The sequence below is a fragment of the Solenopsis invicta genome, chromosome 9, assembly GCF_016802725.1.
Source record: "Solenopsis invicta isolate M01_SB chromosome 9, UNIL_Sinv_3.0, whole genome shotgun sequence".
Classification (NCBI taxonomy): domain Eukaryota; kingdom Metazoa; phylum Arthropoda; class Insecta; order Hymenoptera; family Formicidae; genus Solenopsis; species Solenopsis invicta.
In genome coordinates this window covers 15,011,962-15,031,616 of record NC_052672.1, presented here as the reverse complement: position 1 = coordinate 15,031,616, position 19,655 = coordinate 15,011,962, and the positions used below count along the sequence as shown (strand labels likewise).

Here is a 19,655-nt window from a genome sequence, read left to right as displayed (position 1 = left end):
AGCCGACGCGTTCGATCGGGCGGCTGATTGCAGACGGAGAATAAGCGTTTCTCCGTTCGCGAAAGGCCGATATTGCCCGCGCTCACGAGAGCGTCGATTCTCGGTACTCCGAGTACTGCGAGGATCGTAAACCGTCTCTGGTGTTTTCGTGGCATGGAACTACTCCGAAAATCGTCGCGACCATTACGATCGTTAGGTAATAACGTAATATGGCGAAGCGTAAAAAAAGCCGCAAATGTTACGAAACGCACAAACGTACGAAACAGCATTTCTTGCGAATTCGTAAAAAAAAAAAAAAAAATCTGATAATTGTTCGGCGAGACGAGGTATATACTTGCCATTTTGCTACCGGTATTCAATTTCGAGCGGGACTGCAGCGAGAAAGCATAATTAACGCCGTCGGATTGTAAATTCACTCTAGTATAAATATTTGCATCTCGGAACTCCGCGCACAAAGCCTGCATACATTTGAATATATCTTCTTTCCGCGGAGAAATTCCGCGGGCTCACCGCATATCGGCGATACGACTAACATCGGCGGGCTCAGCGGGCTTATTTCAATCTCCGTAACTCGCGACGTTGATCTTCTTGGATCTACAAAATTAAAGCGAATCGACCAAGCGCGCCGGAGCCGAAGAAACGTAATGAAAATGAGGAGTGCCAGGTCTCTAATATTTTTATGAAAGTAGCACAAAACACGTTGAAATCTCATTAAGGCGTATATGAGAGCAAAGCACGAAAAACACGAGAAAACAAGGTAAAATTTTGTACAGAGAGCTTCTCTCTGTAGCTCCCATCCTCCTTCCTCTAAAGTTTTCGTATCCTCATGTTAAAAGGTTGTATTAATGATCTGGCAGTAACTCGATACGATGGATCATTCTCTACAATCACTCTGTAATGTGTCACCTTGTATCAGTGCATCAGTTTGCGTTTCGCTAATTTGTAGATTATTTAATTCTATTGTGATTTAACGTACGCCTTCCGCCATTTTCGAAATAAATGGTTCATTTAATTCCCGTAATTTCTGTAATTGTCGTAATTTTCCAGTGGACCGCACCGTCATTCAATTATCGATGTAACAAATTTGCACACGAATCGACTTTAACCCTTTGTGGTGCGGCGTAATTTCGAGAAACGGCTCGACATTTAAAAATCCCTTTTTATTTTGATGACAGCAGCATTGCCTAATGTAATCATCTTCCGTCAGTTCCAACGTTATGTAAATATTCGCGGAATAATTGGCAGCTCGCGGCTCGTGGTTAGTCACAATGAACGGATTATCATTAAGTACTGAATTGAATTCGTTGCTATACAATATCGCAAAAAGTTCACTCTCTCACCCACAGATTCGCAGCGATTCTATATATTTTCACCTGAAAGCTATCGATCGACAATACGTAGCGAGCGGTAATATGAAACGTTTTACTTCAAACGCCCCTTCTAATTCCTATTATTTTCCAAGAATGAATGTAATTTCGATAGAATTAGATCTCAACGTTATCAAGATCGAAGCTTTGACTTTTTCAAACGACAAAGGAGACGCGACACGACCGACGTCGTCCGTACGTCTTTTCGTATCCGTGGGCGATTGAACTCACCCCGAAATTACATCGATTTCAATACTCGTGAAACTTGAACGAGCGAATAAGACGATTCACAAAGCGCAGATAGATAGGCCCGTGAATCCCGTGGGTTTCGAGCAAACGCGCGGGTCTCGAGCGATGAGCGAACGGAGTCAACGAACTTCTCCTCGCGTTTACGTAACCCCGGTCGTGTAAACATATCGATCCCTGCGGGGGCATGTGCGCATTGTAGCTTTATTTCGTAGTGGAGTCGCTCGGTGTGTACCGGCGATGAGACTACTGGGGAGAGTCAAGTTGACCCTCGTCCTCCTCGCGCGACCCTTTGTCGACCGTCGCGAGCGATCGCATTCCGATTCGCACGTTACGCGTTACGCGTTCCAATTGGACGTGCCGCGTAAAAGAGAAGAGCATCCCAATCGACTGAATATTCTGAAGCGACAAACGCAAACTTTTTTATTCGCGCGAGAGGAATTTCCTTTCGCGATTACGGACGAAAAACATCGCGTCAGGGTGCGCACAGAAAAATACACACTGTTACTTAACAAATTACTTGAATTAAATAAATGTTACTCGTTTCGCAAGTATTTCGTAAGCTGATATATTTATAAAATCACAAGTTCATCGTAAGCATCATTCAAAATACATTTTCAATTTCTTAACAATTCACCCATATTAAGCCAGCCTTTCCACCAGCGCAAAATTAATTTTAAAATATTTTAAAATATTAAATTATTAACCTCTATCAATCTATCTAGATTGATAGAGGTTAATAATTTAATATTTTAATCAAGAATATTTAGTTAAAATAAAAAAAAGATTTGCTTATTATTTTGACTTTTCTTCGACAAAATTTTATATTTTTCAAAAGAGTATAAATTTTTTTAGGGTATATGATAATGAATTATCAACATTTGTGATCAGTATATTTTAAAATTATTATAAAAAAAATATTCTTCGTTAAAGATACCTGATAATTTAAGAGATTATATACATCTAGATGGTTTTTACGTTTTTCATCTTACGTTTGTTCTGATTTCTCAAAATTTACATTTTCGAACTCGGAACATTTCTGGATAACGATTAGATAATGCAATAAACTTTTAAAAATAAAACAGTAGAGTGGGACAAGTGGCAATTCGGTTCATTTAAATAAGTCACATAAAACAATAAATGTGAAAAAAATCGAATTTTTTCTTTAGAAAGATTTCTGATAAATATCTGAAGCTTAAAAGCATTTATTGAAATTGAGAGATGATGAAGTTGCAAATAAACTTGACAAATATAAAACTTGTATTTTCAAAACGTTCTATTAATTCTTTCAGTATGGTATTCATATATTAATAGCTTTTTTTCAAGAAAGAATAGAGAGAAAGAGTTTTCTCTTGAAAACTAAATTTAAACCACCCGAAATTTCGTACTCACTTAGTTCTCTGCTTATAAGCACGTGTTATAGAATTTTCCAAAATTCCGATCGGAGTTATTCAATTATTTCTCAGATTTCTACTGTATTTTATTTTCTAGAGGAAACAGAATAATTTCGAAAACGAACACGTGCCTTAAACTATAGCGTTTCTGACAAACTGTCTTAAATCCTTAAATCATTGTGAAAGATCGAGCTTGTATCGCAAAATCTTTCTCGTAGTGGGTTAGAAAGTTAACAAAGCTGGGAAAGAGTTACTCACCGAGTCCGTGATGCTGCGTAGGCGTCCGATGCGTCGCGGTCGCGGCCAACTGCGTGTTCAGGGATGTGTGAATGCGTAGTCCATTCGCGGATTCGCCGTTGTTCTCACCGTCAGGAAACGAGCAAACTTTTCAAGACTGTCCTCGCGATAGTCATGTTCCTCGAACGTTCATTAACCCGCACATCCGTAATTTTTTTCAACGTCATTCATACCGAATATCGATTCTTCGTAACGGAAGTTCCTCTCGTCCAATGTTCCGTTAATTGTATCAAACACGGCACGGGCACTATGCAAAATTCTTTTCGAACAAAGGTGTCCGTAGCTCGTTGTTGAAATTTGCGCCGAGAGGCGCGACGTGGTGGAGGCTCATCGTCGATCCATTGACGCCGATTCGACGAGCAAACTGCGATTATTACTAATGAGGGCAGCGATGAAAATATTTACGCTCTGAGACGTGAGCTTCGTGCTAACTAATTAAACACGCCACCTGCCATGGCACGGGAGATTATAACTAATTATTAACTTCATTAAGCATTAATCTGCTTTCAGCGATTGGTAGTCATTAACACGAGTTAATTAGTCAACCGCTTTTAGTTGTCAACAAGATAGATACAGCGATATTAAGAGGGGAGACGCACGGATGCGAAATACAACCCCCGTGAATCATCGTCGTTTATTACTTTCGCAATGTCGTCGCATCAGCACGACTCGACGAGACGAAATCTCGTTAAATAGCCGTTGATTCCGCAATTAAGGTTAACTCAGTTACGCGACAATCGCTTGTAATTTAATCAGCGCGCGTAGTTACTCATTTCCATTATTTTACATAATATCAAGTGGCCGTACCCGGAGCACTAATTAACAGTAGTCATGTAATAGTGCCTGTACGCGACCCTCTCCGCACCGCAGTCTACGTAATTGTAGGCAGTTAGGAGGAAAAAAAATTGCGTCACGCGCGCGGAGGAATTCGCGATACATTGCAGCGGGAAGGGCGATAAATTCGCGAAATTCGTTGAGGTGAAAATTTATGCCAAACGTCCACGTGTACCGCGCGATACAGTGTTCCACGCGTACAGGCCGTTTCACAATTGGCGTGCGCGCGCGAGCCTTTAATTCTTATAACAGGTTCCTGGACCCTGGGAACGATCCCTTCGCAGAAGAGATTCGAGAGGCATCGTTATTCGCTCGTTAACATATATTTACGATAGCATCTAGAATCTTTGGGGAGAAAGTGACCGCGCGCGGATTTACTTGCACCGTACTAATGAGATTTAAATGCACGACGACAAAGAGGTCGTCGAGGAAGAGATGCCCTCTTTTTTCTCTCTTTTTCTCGATCATCGACATTTTAGTCACGGAAAAAATGTATTCCGTGTAATGAATTTGCCATTAAAATTAATGGTCGGAGGCTCTGTCGTCTTAATCGTGTTTCATATTAATATTCATCCCGCGACGCGCGCGCGAAACGCGCTCCCTCTTATCGATCTCGCATATCTGGCGATACTACCCACTTTCGGACCCTCGATCGCTCGAGTCCGCTTTATTAACGACGGAAATTAAAGCCGCCGATTCTGGGACGCTCTGTACATACGCGCGCGAGAGCGCGTGGTTCTGGTACACGTGGCTGCTGATATACGGCGGCTCGGCGGAGCACGGGCACGACACCGAATTTAATAACGCGGAACTGCGACGCGGCGAGGTGCGACGCCCGGCCGCCGCCGCCGCCGCCGCCGCCGCCGCCATCGTCGTGGTCCATACAATCGGGACAATCAACGTCGTCGAGCGACCATTAGTCCGCGATTACGGCCGACTTTATTACATGGTCGTGCGCACTCCTAGAGCGAAACGCACAATCGGCGGCATTATCGCCACCGGTAGACGCGGGTGTGCCATGTCGCTCTCGTAACAGAAAGGGAACGACCGACCGCGAGTGTGCTCTATCCCGACCATCGGATTTGCCTCGCAGCGGGCACTCGAGCTCCGAGTCGTCGTTCGAGAACGAGAGCGTTATCGGACCGAGTACCGAAGCACGAAGCGGCAGGGGAGGGGGGAGGGAGGGAGGAGCGAGGGGAGACCTATTCTTAAAACAGCACGTTAATCGACGGGACGTTACTTAAAGGGGAAATGACAATGGGCTAATGAACGTGTCTCTTGCGCGTCCGCCCGTGACGTATCGCTCTCTGCTTTTCGTTTCCCTCTCGATTTGCCTACGTGACGATTGCCAGACATTCGGAGTCGGATTGGAAAAATATAACGCAAAGGGGGAAAAAAAATGCAAACCAATACGGATCGAGGTAGATGATACAATTCTCTCCATTGGAGACCTTAACTACAATCACGAGCGATAATTCCCGAGCGGTCGCGACGTAGGTAAACAGGCGTAACAGGTTCTACTGATTTTATTGCGCTGCGAATAGCTCCTTAAGCGTCGTTTATATGCTCGAGTGTGGCGAGCAAAAAGAGAGAAAGAACCGTATAGCAGATAAACGCTGGCCAGACACGAGAAACGGCGATAAGACGCCGATGGCGCGCGCGCGCACGCGAGTTCCCCTTGTGTTCGGTGCATAAAAACGAACAATGGAGCTCGTTGGCGAAAGCCGCGCACGCAGCCGCCTTCCGCGCAATTATCCACCCGCGCACCCAAGAAAGGGACTTCAGACCCACCTGGCTCGGCAAGACCCGACTCGCCACCCGCTCGACCGCCCGCATCTCGCGCGGGCACGCTCCTCTCGGTGGAATAATAAAAAAAAGAAGGATAACGCGAGAGCCTCTCTGAACCTGTCCTGAAATCGTGTGCCGTCGGATGTAGGAAGAGAATACATATCGACGCGATTGCGCTCTCTCGCCACGGTGAGGTTAGGTTCGCCGGTGGATGCGAGACGAGGAGCTACACGAGATGCGTCATCATCGATCCGTGGATCTCTCTTTCTCTTTCTCTCTCTCTCTCTCGCGCGCGCACGTCGATCGTGGACCCGTGGTGACGACGTACGTGAGCGGCGAGCCGAGCGTGGCTCTGGCTCGCCACCGAAATGACGACGAACGATTCCGCGGGGCGAGAGACGACACTCGCGACGATGAGATTTCGCGCTCACGACGCCGTCGGACGCAACGGCCGCAGCTCCGTCCCGCTTCGCGTTTACCGTTTCGACAATTGGCTCGGGTCGAGCCGTTATCGATTCCCGAGGCCAGATCGCGAGTCGCGGCGACGGCAGTTCGGTCGCCATTTTTGACTGACTGCCGAGCGTGACGGTATAGCACGTAGGCGCAAGAAAAAAAAGACGCGCGAGAAGGAGAGACACGCCCGCGGCGGCAGCGGCGTCGGCGGCGGCGGCGACGGTTCGCGCTCGGACGTTGTAATGGGCCTACGTACTCGCGTCGAGTCTCCCTTATAATAATCCCGCGTCCGCGATGCTGCTTTCACGTCACGTACCGGTTCTACCGTCCCTCGACGAATTTTAGACGATTACGACGCGGGACCGAGAGAATTCTCTACCTACAATTCGACAAATCATAAATATAATCGTGGGGGTGCAATCTTGCGTCAACTATGGATATAATAGTTATGATTTATATTATTATGATCGGGGTTGCGTGGCAAATTTCAAGATTGCGTCTACACGGATTATTTACGTTATGTTTCACACGAATCTTTTTTATACAGACAATACAAGCAATGTAAATTGTTATAATTATAGCAATTTGTAATAATCCAATTTAAATTGAATGATACAATATCGAGAAAAGTAATTAAGGATGTTTTGGTTATACAATAGAGCTAAAGTGATTGAAATTTCAAAACTAAAGATTTCCTAGATTTGTTCTTTTTCTTCTTAATCAACGATAAACAATTTTAAATGCCCAAATTTGGATTCTGAAATCAGCTGCTAAGAAGAAAACAATGAAAAATTTGGTTTATAATGGTTTTTGCAGCAAAAATAACCATATTTTGCTAATATATTTTATTTTAAATAAATGACTTTTAAACAAGTAAATGGATATAAATGTTTCTTTGCACAAATATTTATTAGAATTTCGATGTATGTAAAAATTTTGATTTAATTCGTAATCCTACTTCTTCATCAAATTTATAAATAAGAGGTACTACAAAACACTTTAAACGATTCAAAACTAAATAAAAAATTAAATATATTTTTAAACTAAACAATAAGGGAATTATACTCAAATTTTACAAACATACCTAAACGTAATAATAGAACAATTTAAGAAATTTTTATATTTCTGGTAATGTATGAGATATGACACATAGACCCTTAAATTATAAGATTGTTTTAATATATCTAATTTTAGTATTGATAAAATGAAAATATACTCAATGTTAAAAAATAAAAATGGAGTATAATTTTTATTATTTTTGATAAAATCTGATTCTTCCATGTGAATCCATGTGATCCGTGGATTATTATTTATGTAGACGACATTACGTGTATACAATGTAAAACATGGTTTAAATTGTTTACACGTAGTTTACGCGTAAATGCCCACCCTTGACTATGATAATTAATAAGTTAATTAAATATAAATTTTGATTCACATTTATTTTCACGCTAGCTTGAATTTTCCGAGCAAAATGCCGCCCTTAACCCGAGAGTAATCACCCCATTTGTTTTCTTTGCGTAAACATGATTACCTGGGGTGATTTTTACACCCCAGTTAAAAGTCATTGTTATTAATTACGTATTGTATATTGTTTCATAATTTATTAACATCTAAGAGCAACGCATATAGATTTAGATTTATAATCAATATTTTCTGAAAAAAATAAATAAATAAATAAATAAACAAAGAAAATATTAAAGGAAAAAAGCACGTTAAACAACTTATGACAGTAATTCTAAAAAATTAAGAAGTATTGAAACTAGCTGGATAGAATGAGTGTATGAGTCATAACTTGTTTTCATTGTACTTTGGTCTTGGAATCTTCGAATAAAAGGTAGGTGTGGATTTTGAATCGGTAAAAAAAATTTGCTATGAAACGTGAGTTTCATCTCTCTCCGGTACTGTGAAAAACAACTCTAGATGATTATTCTCGGATTAAAACGTTAAAATGCAAAGTTGTAGAAGTGCTATAAGTTTGCGCCTTTAAAATATTGATAATCGATGCAACCCAACATACACAGCGAGGGAAACGAAAACAAACGCGTGTGTCGCGCACCGACAAGATGCACTCCCGTGTCTGCCGGTTGTCTCTCGCTCGCGCGAACTCGCGCGAAATTGCACGCTCATATCTTTTGTGCTCGCGCGTTCGCGGAAAGAAAGAAAAAGCGAAGTGGAGAGGTCGGCGGGAAAGGGGAACGGAAACACACGCGTGTAATTCTGGCGAATTTTCGTGAAATTGCGCTCACGTCGTTCTCTCGCGGGCACACTGCCATTGCCACACTGCCGCCCGTCCGCCCCGGGTCCATTTTACGGCTGACTCAGCAACGAATTTCACCGACGCGGCAACGAATATTGCTATTGGTAACAGTTTCTGAATACCGTGGGTACCGCCGCAATTTTCGCCCGAGACGAATATACCATGCGCGAGTACGGCGGCGATGGCGGCAGCGGAAGCCCTGGCCAGGTTCACCGCACATGTTTTCGCCTCTGAGGGCAGTCTCTCTCTCTCTCTCTCTCTCTCTCTCTCTCTCTCTCTCTCTCTCTCTCTCTCTCTCTCTCTCTCTCTCTCTCTCTCTCTCGACGGGGTCATTCTCGCCGAGGAAACCGTTCCGGTGCGAAACGAGACGGGTTAACCCTCTTGCGGTTCCGCTCTGTTCCGCGACAGTTGCTTGTCAGGTTCCATTTAGTCTCTTCGCCGCTGTGCGTTTAGTTGCCGCCTTCGGCCCATTCTCGAGGAACAATGCTGCCCAACTAACTGAAAGAATCCCATCTGACGCCGGAGTCATTTTTCAGAAAATCACATTTCACACTCTGTTTCGTACGATCCACATTTCGTATGTTATTTAACTGAAGGATGTCGCTCCTTGATGAGGCACAATTCTATTTAGTATAAGAACGCGAACACTTTATTTTCAAAAAACATTTCATAGATTTCTTAAAATCTAAACACTCTCTCTTCCTTGAAGCGCTTCTGCTTTATAAATATTACCGTGATCAACTGAAACCCGTGTGTGAGTCCGTTTATTAATTATATTGTTTACATATGTTATGACGGAAGAAATTTTCGTGAAACTGAGGCACTGAGTTTCACAGTTTCGAAGAATGCTTTGCAGATAAAATTCCTTCGACTCTTCCTGAAACAAATTCTTTACGATCTGAGTCACCATCTGCGTCCGACCCAAATCTCCGCCCCTTCAGAACCTTTTCCAAAAACATGGAAGTTGCAAGTCGATAGGTCCAGGTTATAGGGAGGATGTTTCGACACCTTCCATCGTATCGCATTCAGTCGTTCCTGAATCGTATGGACCACATGTGGACGAGGATTGTCGTGCAGCAGGATAATACCCGTCCGCATATGGCCCACGATTCAGGAACAATTGAATGCGATCCGATGGGAAGTGCTAAAACATCCCCCCCCCCGTAGCCCGGACCTATCGTCTTACAACTTCCATGTTTTTGGAAAAGACTCTGAAGGGGCGGAGATTTGGATCGAATGCAGGTGGTGACTCAAGTCGTAAAGAATTAGTTTCAGGCACAACCGCAGGAATTCTAGGAACAAAATATCCTTCGAGTTTTGAAACAATAAGACTCGTGCCCCTCCAGTGTCCATAGAAATTTCTTCTGACTGTTGTAGTGTAAATAATGCAATCAATAAACGGATTTTAGTTCCACACAATGGTATATTCTATACAGAAAAAAAATTAGTATCGAACCAACAATTCATTGTTTCATATATAAGCAAAAATATAAAATCTTTTTGGAAGAATTTATAATCTTAAACAGACATAATTTGCTTACATAAAAAGAAAAATTTTCTTCATGTTAAGTAAATTATATCTGTTTAAAATTATAAATTGTTCCAAGATTTTATATTGTTACTTATATATGAAATAATGAATTGTTTCATATATTTAATACTAATTTTAATACTAGATTTAATACTAATTTTTTTTTTGTCTTTTGCGTGTGATTAGTTTTCATTTCTTTAAAACTTCTAGTTCGAAATTAAAATAAACTACATACTCGTAGAGATAACGTATTTTATGTAAATTGATTTCACGAATGTTCTAAAGTCGCAACATTTTTTTATTGCTATATAAAACAATTCAGTTGGAGATGAAAAATTATTTCTCTTTTTGAGAATTTTTCTACTCAAACATCTGTTCTGATGGTAAAATGTATGTTAAACTTCTAAAATTCTAGATTGTCTTTCTCATACGGATAATAAAATATATTTTATATAACACAGATACAGCAATCATATGTCTATTGAGGTGGCACAACCATTTAAGCACAGTCAAATACGACTCATATAGAAATTATGTGCTATTTTTTTGCCAATTTTTTTTCTCTACGATTTTTTTACTGCAGCCGTTTCGTTAAAAACAACAGCTGTGTTAGCATGAGATTAAAGTTAGCACAACAATTAGAAAAAAAGAAGCAAATTAAAAAAAACGCATTTTTGAGGTGCATTTTTTGCTCTTTTGGAATTTTTTTGCTGCAGCTATTTCTCTAAAAACAATGACTGTGATTAAATATTGATATTAATCTAGAGCGCGTCTATTTTAAATAGATCTCTTTCAACGGATCTCTATCAATATATGGAGCAATGGATCTTTATCAATATATTCAACAGATTCATTACTGGATTAAAATATAATATGTCACTCACCGACACACGATGCGCAGCAGCGGAGTTGTAAACGTTAACCTGTAAAATAAAAATTAATATAATTCACATTATAGTACCGTTTGCAGTAATTAATATTACAAAAACTGATTACGTTACAGGCACATTGAGTATTTATTTCTCTTTTCAAAGCACAAATTATTAATAAAATAATTATATTTTAACAAAAATCCTTACCACCTACTATATATACATATATAAACTTTTAAAAAATTCAACGAGAGTCCTCTTAAACTAATTTAATTTATAAATAATGTACTCGTTTACCTCGTGGTTGCTCCGCCGTTGCTTGGTGCCTCCAAAATCCTCTTCCTCCTCTCTTGTTCCTGCTTGTTGGTTTTTTTGGCATTCACGAAAACACTATATTTATGTTAGCAATAATCACTTCGACGATCGCGCGACATCCTGCAATGGACGACATTCCCGTTGACGGTGCACAACGATCATGCGATATCCTGGACGACACTCCGCGAGAACACAACGCACAGTTCATTACATTGCGACAACGGGAAGTTAACGCAAAACGACAAAAGCGTTATCCGCATTCAGTCACCACCCACGACGCCGTCGGGAAGGTTAACGCAGCAGACGACGAATCTCGAACGACAGGGTATTGCTCCGCGCGGCGTAACATAACCTCTTGATTGGTTCACCACCGCGCGTCGCCGCCGCTGCCGCCGCCGCAACGCACACAACACGCGTGTCTCCGATCATTATGTCCACGTTCTTACGTACACTGATAAACATACGAATTGAGACCGTAAACAAACACCCGCGTAGACCAAACACCCGAATCGTAGAATGCGATCGACCGACGTGTGATGGATCACTGACGCCGTCGCTCGCACGAGCTTTGATCGAACGATATCTCACGAACGGTGTCTCGCGAATTAACAAGTTGCTGGTACACTTGTGAGTATGGTGGTAATCACCTTGATAACACTACCGATGCGCAATTTATTACGTCGCGACAACGGGAAATTAACGCGAAACGGCAAGCGAGCTGCGATTGCGTCACTCGGCACCCGACGGCAGTGACGTTGGCCGACTCTCGAACGATAGGGACGCGCGGATACCTTCATGCGACACCTTCACTTCGCCGCGACAAGCGACATAATCTTTGGTCCAGTGGCCGCAAACGTTGCTGACGCACAACACGCACGCACGTCTCCGGACGATTGTTACGTCCGCGTTCTTACGTACACTTACAAACATACGAAATGACATGGAGAACAAACACTCACGGCTCGCGGATCGAAAAATGCGACCGACCGACGGACGATGAATCACTCACGCCGTCGCTTTGATACCGTCGCTCGACGAGCTTCGGTGGAACACAGACTTTCACGAAACTCGCGGTCTAACAACAAATTGTCAGAACATTGGTAAGCACGATAATCACCTTATTGATATAATGATCACACATCTTGCACGATGCTTCCGATGACGACTGACGACAGTTTATTAACGCCATCAGCAATCAGTGTGGCTATCTTCAAGCGACTAGCGCGACCCCTTCTGGCCCTTACTAGCAATAAGTAGGCGCCTAGTTACTATGGGATCGCGCTAGTTGCGTGAAGATGCGAAGATGTCCGCACTGATTGCTAATAGCGTTAATAAACTGCGCGTCAATCGTCACCGGAAGCATCGTGCAAGGTGCCGTGTGATCATTATATCAATAAGGTGATTACCGTCGTGCTTACCAATGTACTGGTAATCTGTTATTAGACCGTGAGTTTCGTGAGAGTCCGTTCAACAAAAGTTTGTCGTGCGAGCGACGGCATTAGTGATTCATTGTCTGTCGGTTGATCGCATTATTCTACGATCCGCGGGTGTTTGTTTATGGTCTCATTCGTATGTTTATCAGAGTACGTAAGAACGCGGACATAATATTTGTCCGGAGACGCGTGTTATGCATTAGCAACAGTTACGGCCAACCGGCCAAACAGTTATGTATCGCGTGAAGGTGTCCGCGGGTTTGAGAGTCGTTCGTCGGCCAACGTCATTGCTGTCGGGTGCCGAATGACGCAATCACAGCTCGCTTGCCTTAATTTCCCGTTGTCGCGACGTAATAAATTGCGCATCGCGTACTTCGGTAGTGTTGTTATCAAGGTGATTACCGTCGTACTCACAAGTGTACTAGCAACTTGTTAATTCGTGAGACACCGTTCGTGACACATCGTACGACTGAAGCTCGTGCGAGCGACGGCGTCAGTGATCCATCACACGTCGGTCAATCGCGTTCTACGATTCGCGGGTATTTGTTTACGATCTCAATTCGTATGTTTATCAGTGTACGTGAGAACGCGGACATAATGATCGTTCGGAGACACGCGTGTCGTGTGCGTTGCGGCGGCGACGGCGGCGCGCGGCAACCAACCGATCGAGAGGTTAGGTTATGTTACGCCGCGCGGTGCAATACCCTGTCGCTTGAGATTCGTCGCCTGCTGTGTTAACCTCCCCGACGACGTCGCGGGTGGCGAGTAAATGCAGATAACGCTTTTGTCGTCTTGCGTTAACTTCCCGTTGTCGCGATGAAATGAACTGTGCGTCGTGCACTCGCGGAGTGTCGTTCAGGATGTCGCGCAATCGTTGTGCACCGTCGACGGGAATTCCATTCATTGCAGGATGTCTCGCAATCGTCAAGGTGATTATTGCTAAGTTTCGTCAATGCAAAAAGCAACAAGCAGGAGCAAGAGAGGAGGAGGATCTTGGTGGCGCCAGGCAACGGCGGAGTAACCACGAGGTAAACGAGTATATTATTTATAAATTAAATTACTTTAAGAGGACTCGTTCGTCGAATTTTTTAAGTCTAAATATATAGAGATAGAGATTGAGTAATAGAGATTTTTGTTAAAATATAGTTATTTTATTAATAATTTGTGCTTGAAAAAGATGAGTAAAAACTCAATGTACATGTAACGTAATCAGTTTTTGCAATATTAATTACTGCAAATGCTATTATAATATGAATTATATTTATTTGTATTTTACAGATCGACGTTGAAAACTCCGCTGCTGCGCATCATGTATCAGTGAGTGACAAATTATATTTTAATTTAGTAATGAATCTCTGCTGTTGAATATATTGATAGAGATCCGTTGATAGAGATCCATTTAAAATAGATGCGTTACGCTAGATTAATATTAATATTTAATCACAGCCATTGTTTTTAGCACAACAGCTGCAGCAAAAAAATCGTAAATAGAGCAAAAAATTATTTAAAAAAGAAATAGCAAATCCTGTATGAGTCACATTTGATTGTGTTAAAATGACTGTGCCAATTTGATACACGAAGGAATCAAATATATAACTTTATACTGCATACATTATTAATATTTCTTTTAAAGTAATATTTGCTTATAATCTTTATTAAAAACATAATTAAAATTTTAAAAAATTAAATTGAAATGAGTATGCCTATTTCGATGACACCAAAATTGAATTTTTATGTTAATTGCTTTAATTAATATTATTTCAGTGTAGAAGTTTCGTCTCTAAAGTTATTATTATCTATTAATGCCAATCATTTCAAGTAAAACATTAATGCAAATTAATTGGCATTATGATATATTTAGTTATTGTTTTCTTGTTTAGAGGGAAGAAATGGAATACGTTTAAAAGATTCGTTAACTTATAATCTCGTTCTTGCTGAACAAGTTCAACTAAAACTAGTTTTGAGACGTGGTATTTAAGAAATGGATGAGAATGCTATATTTATAATCGGTGATTTAACTGGAGAAGTTAAATAAATCTTATCTCGCAACACAGCTTGTTTCTCGAAATATAAGTAATTCTGTTTCTCGCGATTCAATAATAATAAATTAATAATAATTTCTGAATTTTATTAACCAAATATTATTTTTAGAAAAAATTGAGTTGTGTATATTTCGTATAAGATTTGAAATTGCTTTTAAAAAGTTCCAATTTAAATAGTTTAAATAATTTAAATAGTTTAAAATCAGCTAAGAAATGGAACGCAAATATTTATGTGAGAAACCTTGAGATTTAAGAATAGATTTTCAAAGAGTTAAAAAATTAGAAATTATATACTTATCCGCTCTTATCATTTATATAATAACGCCGGATTTTTTTGTATTGCATGTTGATTATACGATATGCATTTTTTTTTTGTTGAGAAAATCTTTTCAATGTATGATATGAAATCCAATGTTCAATCAAGGAATTTTATTTTTCTCTTGAATGAAAAAAATGTTTATAGAAATTAATATTATTACTTTTTTCAATATTTTTCATTTTGAGATAAATGAAATGATTTTGATAAGAAAGAGAAATGAAATTCCATCATTATATTTTTTATGGTTATTTTGATTTTTTTGATTCATGATTCTTAATTTCTAAAACCCCTTGGGTTTAAGCATTTATATTTTATTTAACTTAACTACATATATGTTTAATTTAAATACATAAATACTTGAACTGAAGAAATTTAATCAAGTTGGAGAATTTAGTCAAGTTAATAACTTTTTTCTTAATGTATAAATATTTTGCTTAAAACAAAATTAAATTATTTTTTTATATTTTAATGACATAACCATTTTAAAATAATTAAACTATAATGCACATATATACAATATATACTGCACATTTTTCAAATAAAATTCGTTGCATGTTTGTTGGGACTGACGATTCAAGGAACAATATTTTATTGAATTTCCAAGTATTCCTGAAGTGTTCTTTTATTAGAGAAAGAGAGAGAGAGGGGGGGAGGTGGAGGGAGAAACCAAATTTATTTTAAACGACGATAAGGATAGAACGAAGCATTAAATGTATGATAATATCTTTATTTTACCTTTTTCGGAATATATAAGCGATAACGTATTCAGGGCATCTATTTTATTACACGTCTATTTATTTTTAATACCTTAAGTGTTTCGCAGCAACGAAGAATGGACTGCGAACGCTCGAAGTTTGATGTTCGTGTTTGTAAACAAAACGGGCACGGCGCGGCGTACGCTGCGCGGCTCGTGTTGTGTACAGAGGGTCGCCGCGTTATCATTCGTACGGCGTGGCTGAGCGCGAGAGAATCGCTCCGCGTGTCGTCGCGTTATTACTTCCCGAGACGCACGACCGCAACAAGTTCTAAGAGAGACAAATACCAGAGATACGCGATTATTTCCTAACGATTGTCAACAGGTATAGCAGCGAGAGAACAATCGCTCCATTATTTCCGTCGAAATGCGACTCGCAAGGGAACTTCGCGAAGTATCAAACTCTGATTTTAATGAAACTTTGTATACAAATTTGATTACGTAAGTAGATGGATTTAGAAAATACCAGCTGCGGCCCAGAAACAGTTTTAAATGGTGAAATCACCCTTTTATGTATCAAGCGATTTTTAGCTTTTTTGGTTATATCTTAAAAATTAAAAACATAAAATGTTTGAGATACAAAACTTCTACAGTAAAATTATTTATTCATCGATGTTAGTAATATTTCACAATACCAGTTATTTGAAAAAAATTTTTGAAAATTTGTAAAAATTGATATTTAAAAATATTATTGATGTGAATGAACAGGGATAATTTTACTGTAAATTTTTATTTTTCAACTTTTAGTAAAATCAGAATTTTACACTTTGCAAGGTTCTTATGAAATGAGACGTGAGAGTAAGCACGATCGTTTCCCATTAATGATTATCAGCTCACATGCTCATTTTTCACATTGTAGGATTAATTCGCGTTTGTGAGTTCGCATGTTACACATTGCATGTAAACGGCTTCAAGATATATTTTAATCTTGAAGCATTGGATTTATATGATGAAATTAGAAGTTCATACGTTTTTAAAGTTAGATTATTTAAAATAATTATAATATGAATCATCAAATTTATTTTATTCGTAAATTAAGTTTATATAAAATAACAAAGTAATATTGTTTTTTATGTGAGAATTTATTTTCTTTTTATAATTTTATTCTTGTACATAGATAAATTTTTAACTTACAAAGTTATTGAATTAAATTTCACACACACACGTATTTCAAAAATAACTATTTAAAGTTAAAAAATAACTCGTTTAAAATTAACTTACAAGTTAAAAGTTATTAACTTTTTAACTTTATTATCTAACTTCTAACTTTCTAACTAGTTACTATGCCCAACTCTGCTTATATGTCTATCATGTCTACAAGAGTGTTACACAAGGTATAAATAATGCGCGAAGGTGGAGATAAAAAGAAGCCCAACGGACGGGACGTAGCGAGTGAAGCAGCGTGAAGTTAGTCGCGTAATTTACGAATTCGCTGCGCCATTTTGGATACTATCGTTGCGGTTAGTCGCGAGACACGAGCCGGGCCGGGCGTCAAGCGTGTCGTCCGCGTGCGTTTTCCTCGCGCTATTCACTCGCGAAATGTAATACGGCAGCACGCGTCGCGTCGCATCGGCGGTGCGTAGTGCAAAGTGTCGCGTCGGGTGTTGATTCGTTCCGATAACGAAAGTACGCGCGATCGTAACCGCGCTCCTGCGAGCGAGCACAGTGAGTTAACCTCGAGAGTGTTATTGTGAGAGTTGTGAGCGTCGTAATTACAAAATGAGTGATCGAGAGTGTCGTGCGGGTATCGATTCGCTCCGATAACGAATGCGTGCGCGATCGTAACCGCGTTCCTGCGGGTGAACACAATGAGTTAACCTTGTGAGTGTTGTGTTTATGAAGGTTATGAGCATCGCATCGAAAATGCCAAGTACAATGTGTCGCGCCGGCTGTCGATTCGCCCCGATAACGAAGCACGCGCGACCGTAACCGCGTTTCTGCGTTAACCTCGAAAGTGTCGTTTGTGAGAGTTATGAGCGTCGTATTTAGGAAAATGAGTGAGCGCACGGTCGCGACCGTGTCTTCGTAGACGAGCACGTTTAGCTGCGGGAGTGCCACGCGATCCGATAATTAGTGTCTGATAGTGTGTGATCGTAATTGTGAGTGAATGCCATGAAGCAACGGCGACGAAGGAAATTGAAAGGAGGAGAAGGAGGAGGAGGAGTAGCAGGCCCGGGATGGCATCGGGCGACGACGAAGTAACCGTGGGTGAGTTTATTATCTAGTCTAGTCGATAACAATTAGGTTATAACTTTATATTTACGGAATATTATTTTTCAAAAATTGTAACTAAATTAATTTTCTAATTTTTCATCAACAATGGCTTAATTTAGTTAAAAAAGAATTATTAAAGTACTCAACTCTGCACAAGGTATAAAATATTATTCATATGTATAATGTATGTAAATAAAAATAATTATTTTACTTGCACTTTTTTGGTTTTTATTTCAACTAATTTATCGATTGTATTATCGTAATTAATAGCTTTAACGATATTATATTTAATTAAAATCGTATTCCTGTTATTCCTGCCTAGTTACGGCTCTGTTTGAAAAGATTCAATACATGAAATAATTTTGTTTAATACCTAGCAATTGTTTTATATAGTAATTCTGTTATAATCTCTGGATATATTTGTATTTTACAGATTAACGTAACCGTTCCGCTTCAAATCTACTGCTGCACATCATACGGGTGAGTCCAAGATCTTTTAATCTTGAAGCAATGGATTTATGAAAAAAAAATGGTATTTACGTAAAATGTATATGATTAAAAAATCAAGTTAAAAGCATGAAAATATCACAGATTATAATATTTCATTAGTCCATTGTTTCTTTTTTTTTTTTTTAACAAAAAGAGTAGAATTTAATCATATAATTATCCAACAATTTATTGCGCATACGACGTATACATTGCACATTTATAACGCTCATAAAAAGAGCTTTTATTTGCACATTTTGTCTTGCAATAAATGTAATAAATGCGAGGTTGAACGAGTAATCACGTAATCTATTTGTGCGGATTTTCGAACATATGCGACGATAAATGAAATATTATTGTTTGCCGAGCGAGTTTTAGAAGATTCAAGTTTTTGAAATTAATCTTTATAATAGTGACATTATTTGTTAAATCGATGCACTCTTTTAATACACGCGAGAAAAGAAGGACGACCGATTGATTCTTACGTAAAGAGAAGTAATCTCCACGAAAGTTATCTCGAATTCGAGTTTATTTTCGCATTCGTCCGGTATGGTAAAACTACAAATTATCATATTCCGTCTTATCGCCCCGAGAACGCAACCGCATTTTTAATTCAGCCGACGGCGACGACTCGAGAAACGTATTTCTCCGACGAGATCGGGCGAGCGTGATACCGCGTGTCGCGGTGCGGCGCGACGTTGAGTGCGCCCCGTTATTAAATCACGACGACGGCGTGTGTACATCGCGCGCGGCCGCGTTATAGCAAATACACGCTGCATACGTGCCTCGTGTGGCGTCCCGACGATTGATAGATACCGCCGCGCCGTTCGATATTTCAAAAGCGCATTGTTCAGCACGGACTTTGTCTACGCGCGTCGCAATAGGCGGCTTCCCCCAGTTATCGCGCGTCGTCGCCGACGGCATGCATAATTCCGCGTGTTGCACGTAGAATGCCCGAGTGAGATTAAACCTTGCGAAATGGGTTATTGTGCATCCGCACGTGGCGCAAGTGCTTAAATAGTCATTGCCGGCGCTGCGCCATATACGATT

The 19,655-nt window shown here is 40.1% G+C and overlaps 1 protein-coding gene across 2 annotated transcripts in view; it reads left to right on the top strand.

Moving 5' to 3' along the window:
* LOC105201914 (histamine H2 receptor-like) overlaps nucleotides 1-19,655 on the top strand; it is a 168,027-nt gene that overhangs the window by 9,704 nt on the left and 138,668 nt on the right. The window contains exons 1-3 of one of the 2 annotated variants that reach the window (XM_039453946.1): nucleotides 11,768-13,818; nucleotides 14,069-14,107; nucleotides 18,553-18,599. In XM_039453946.1, the coding sequence (XP_039309880.1) occupies nucleotides 13,612-13,818; nucleotides 14,069-14,107; nucleotides 18,553-18,599 (293 nt within the window). In that variant the 5' untranslated portion in view covers nucleotides 11,768-13,611. Of the gene's footprint in view, nucleotides 1-11,767; nucleotides 13,819-14,068; nucleotides 14,108-18,552; nucleotides 18,600-19,655 lie in introns of those variants that run through there. The other variant, XR_005575619.1, reaches the window with a different exon arrangement.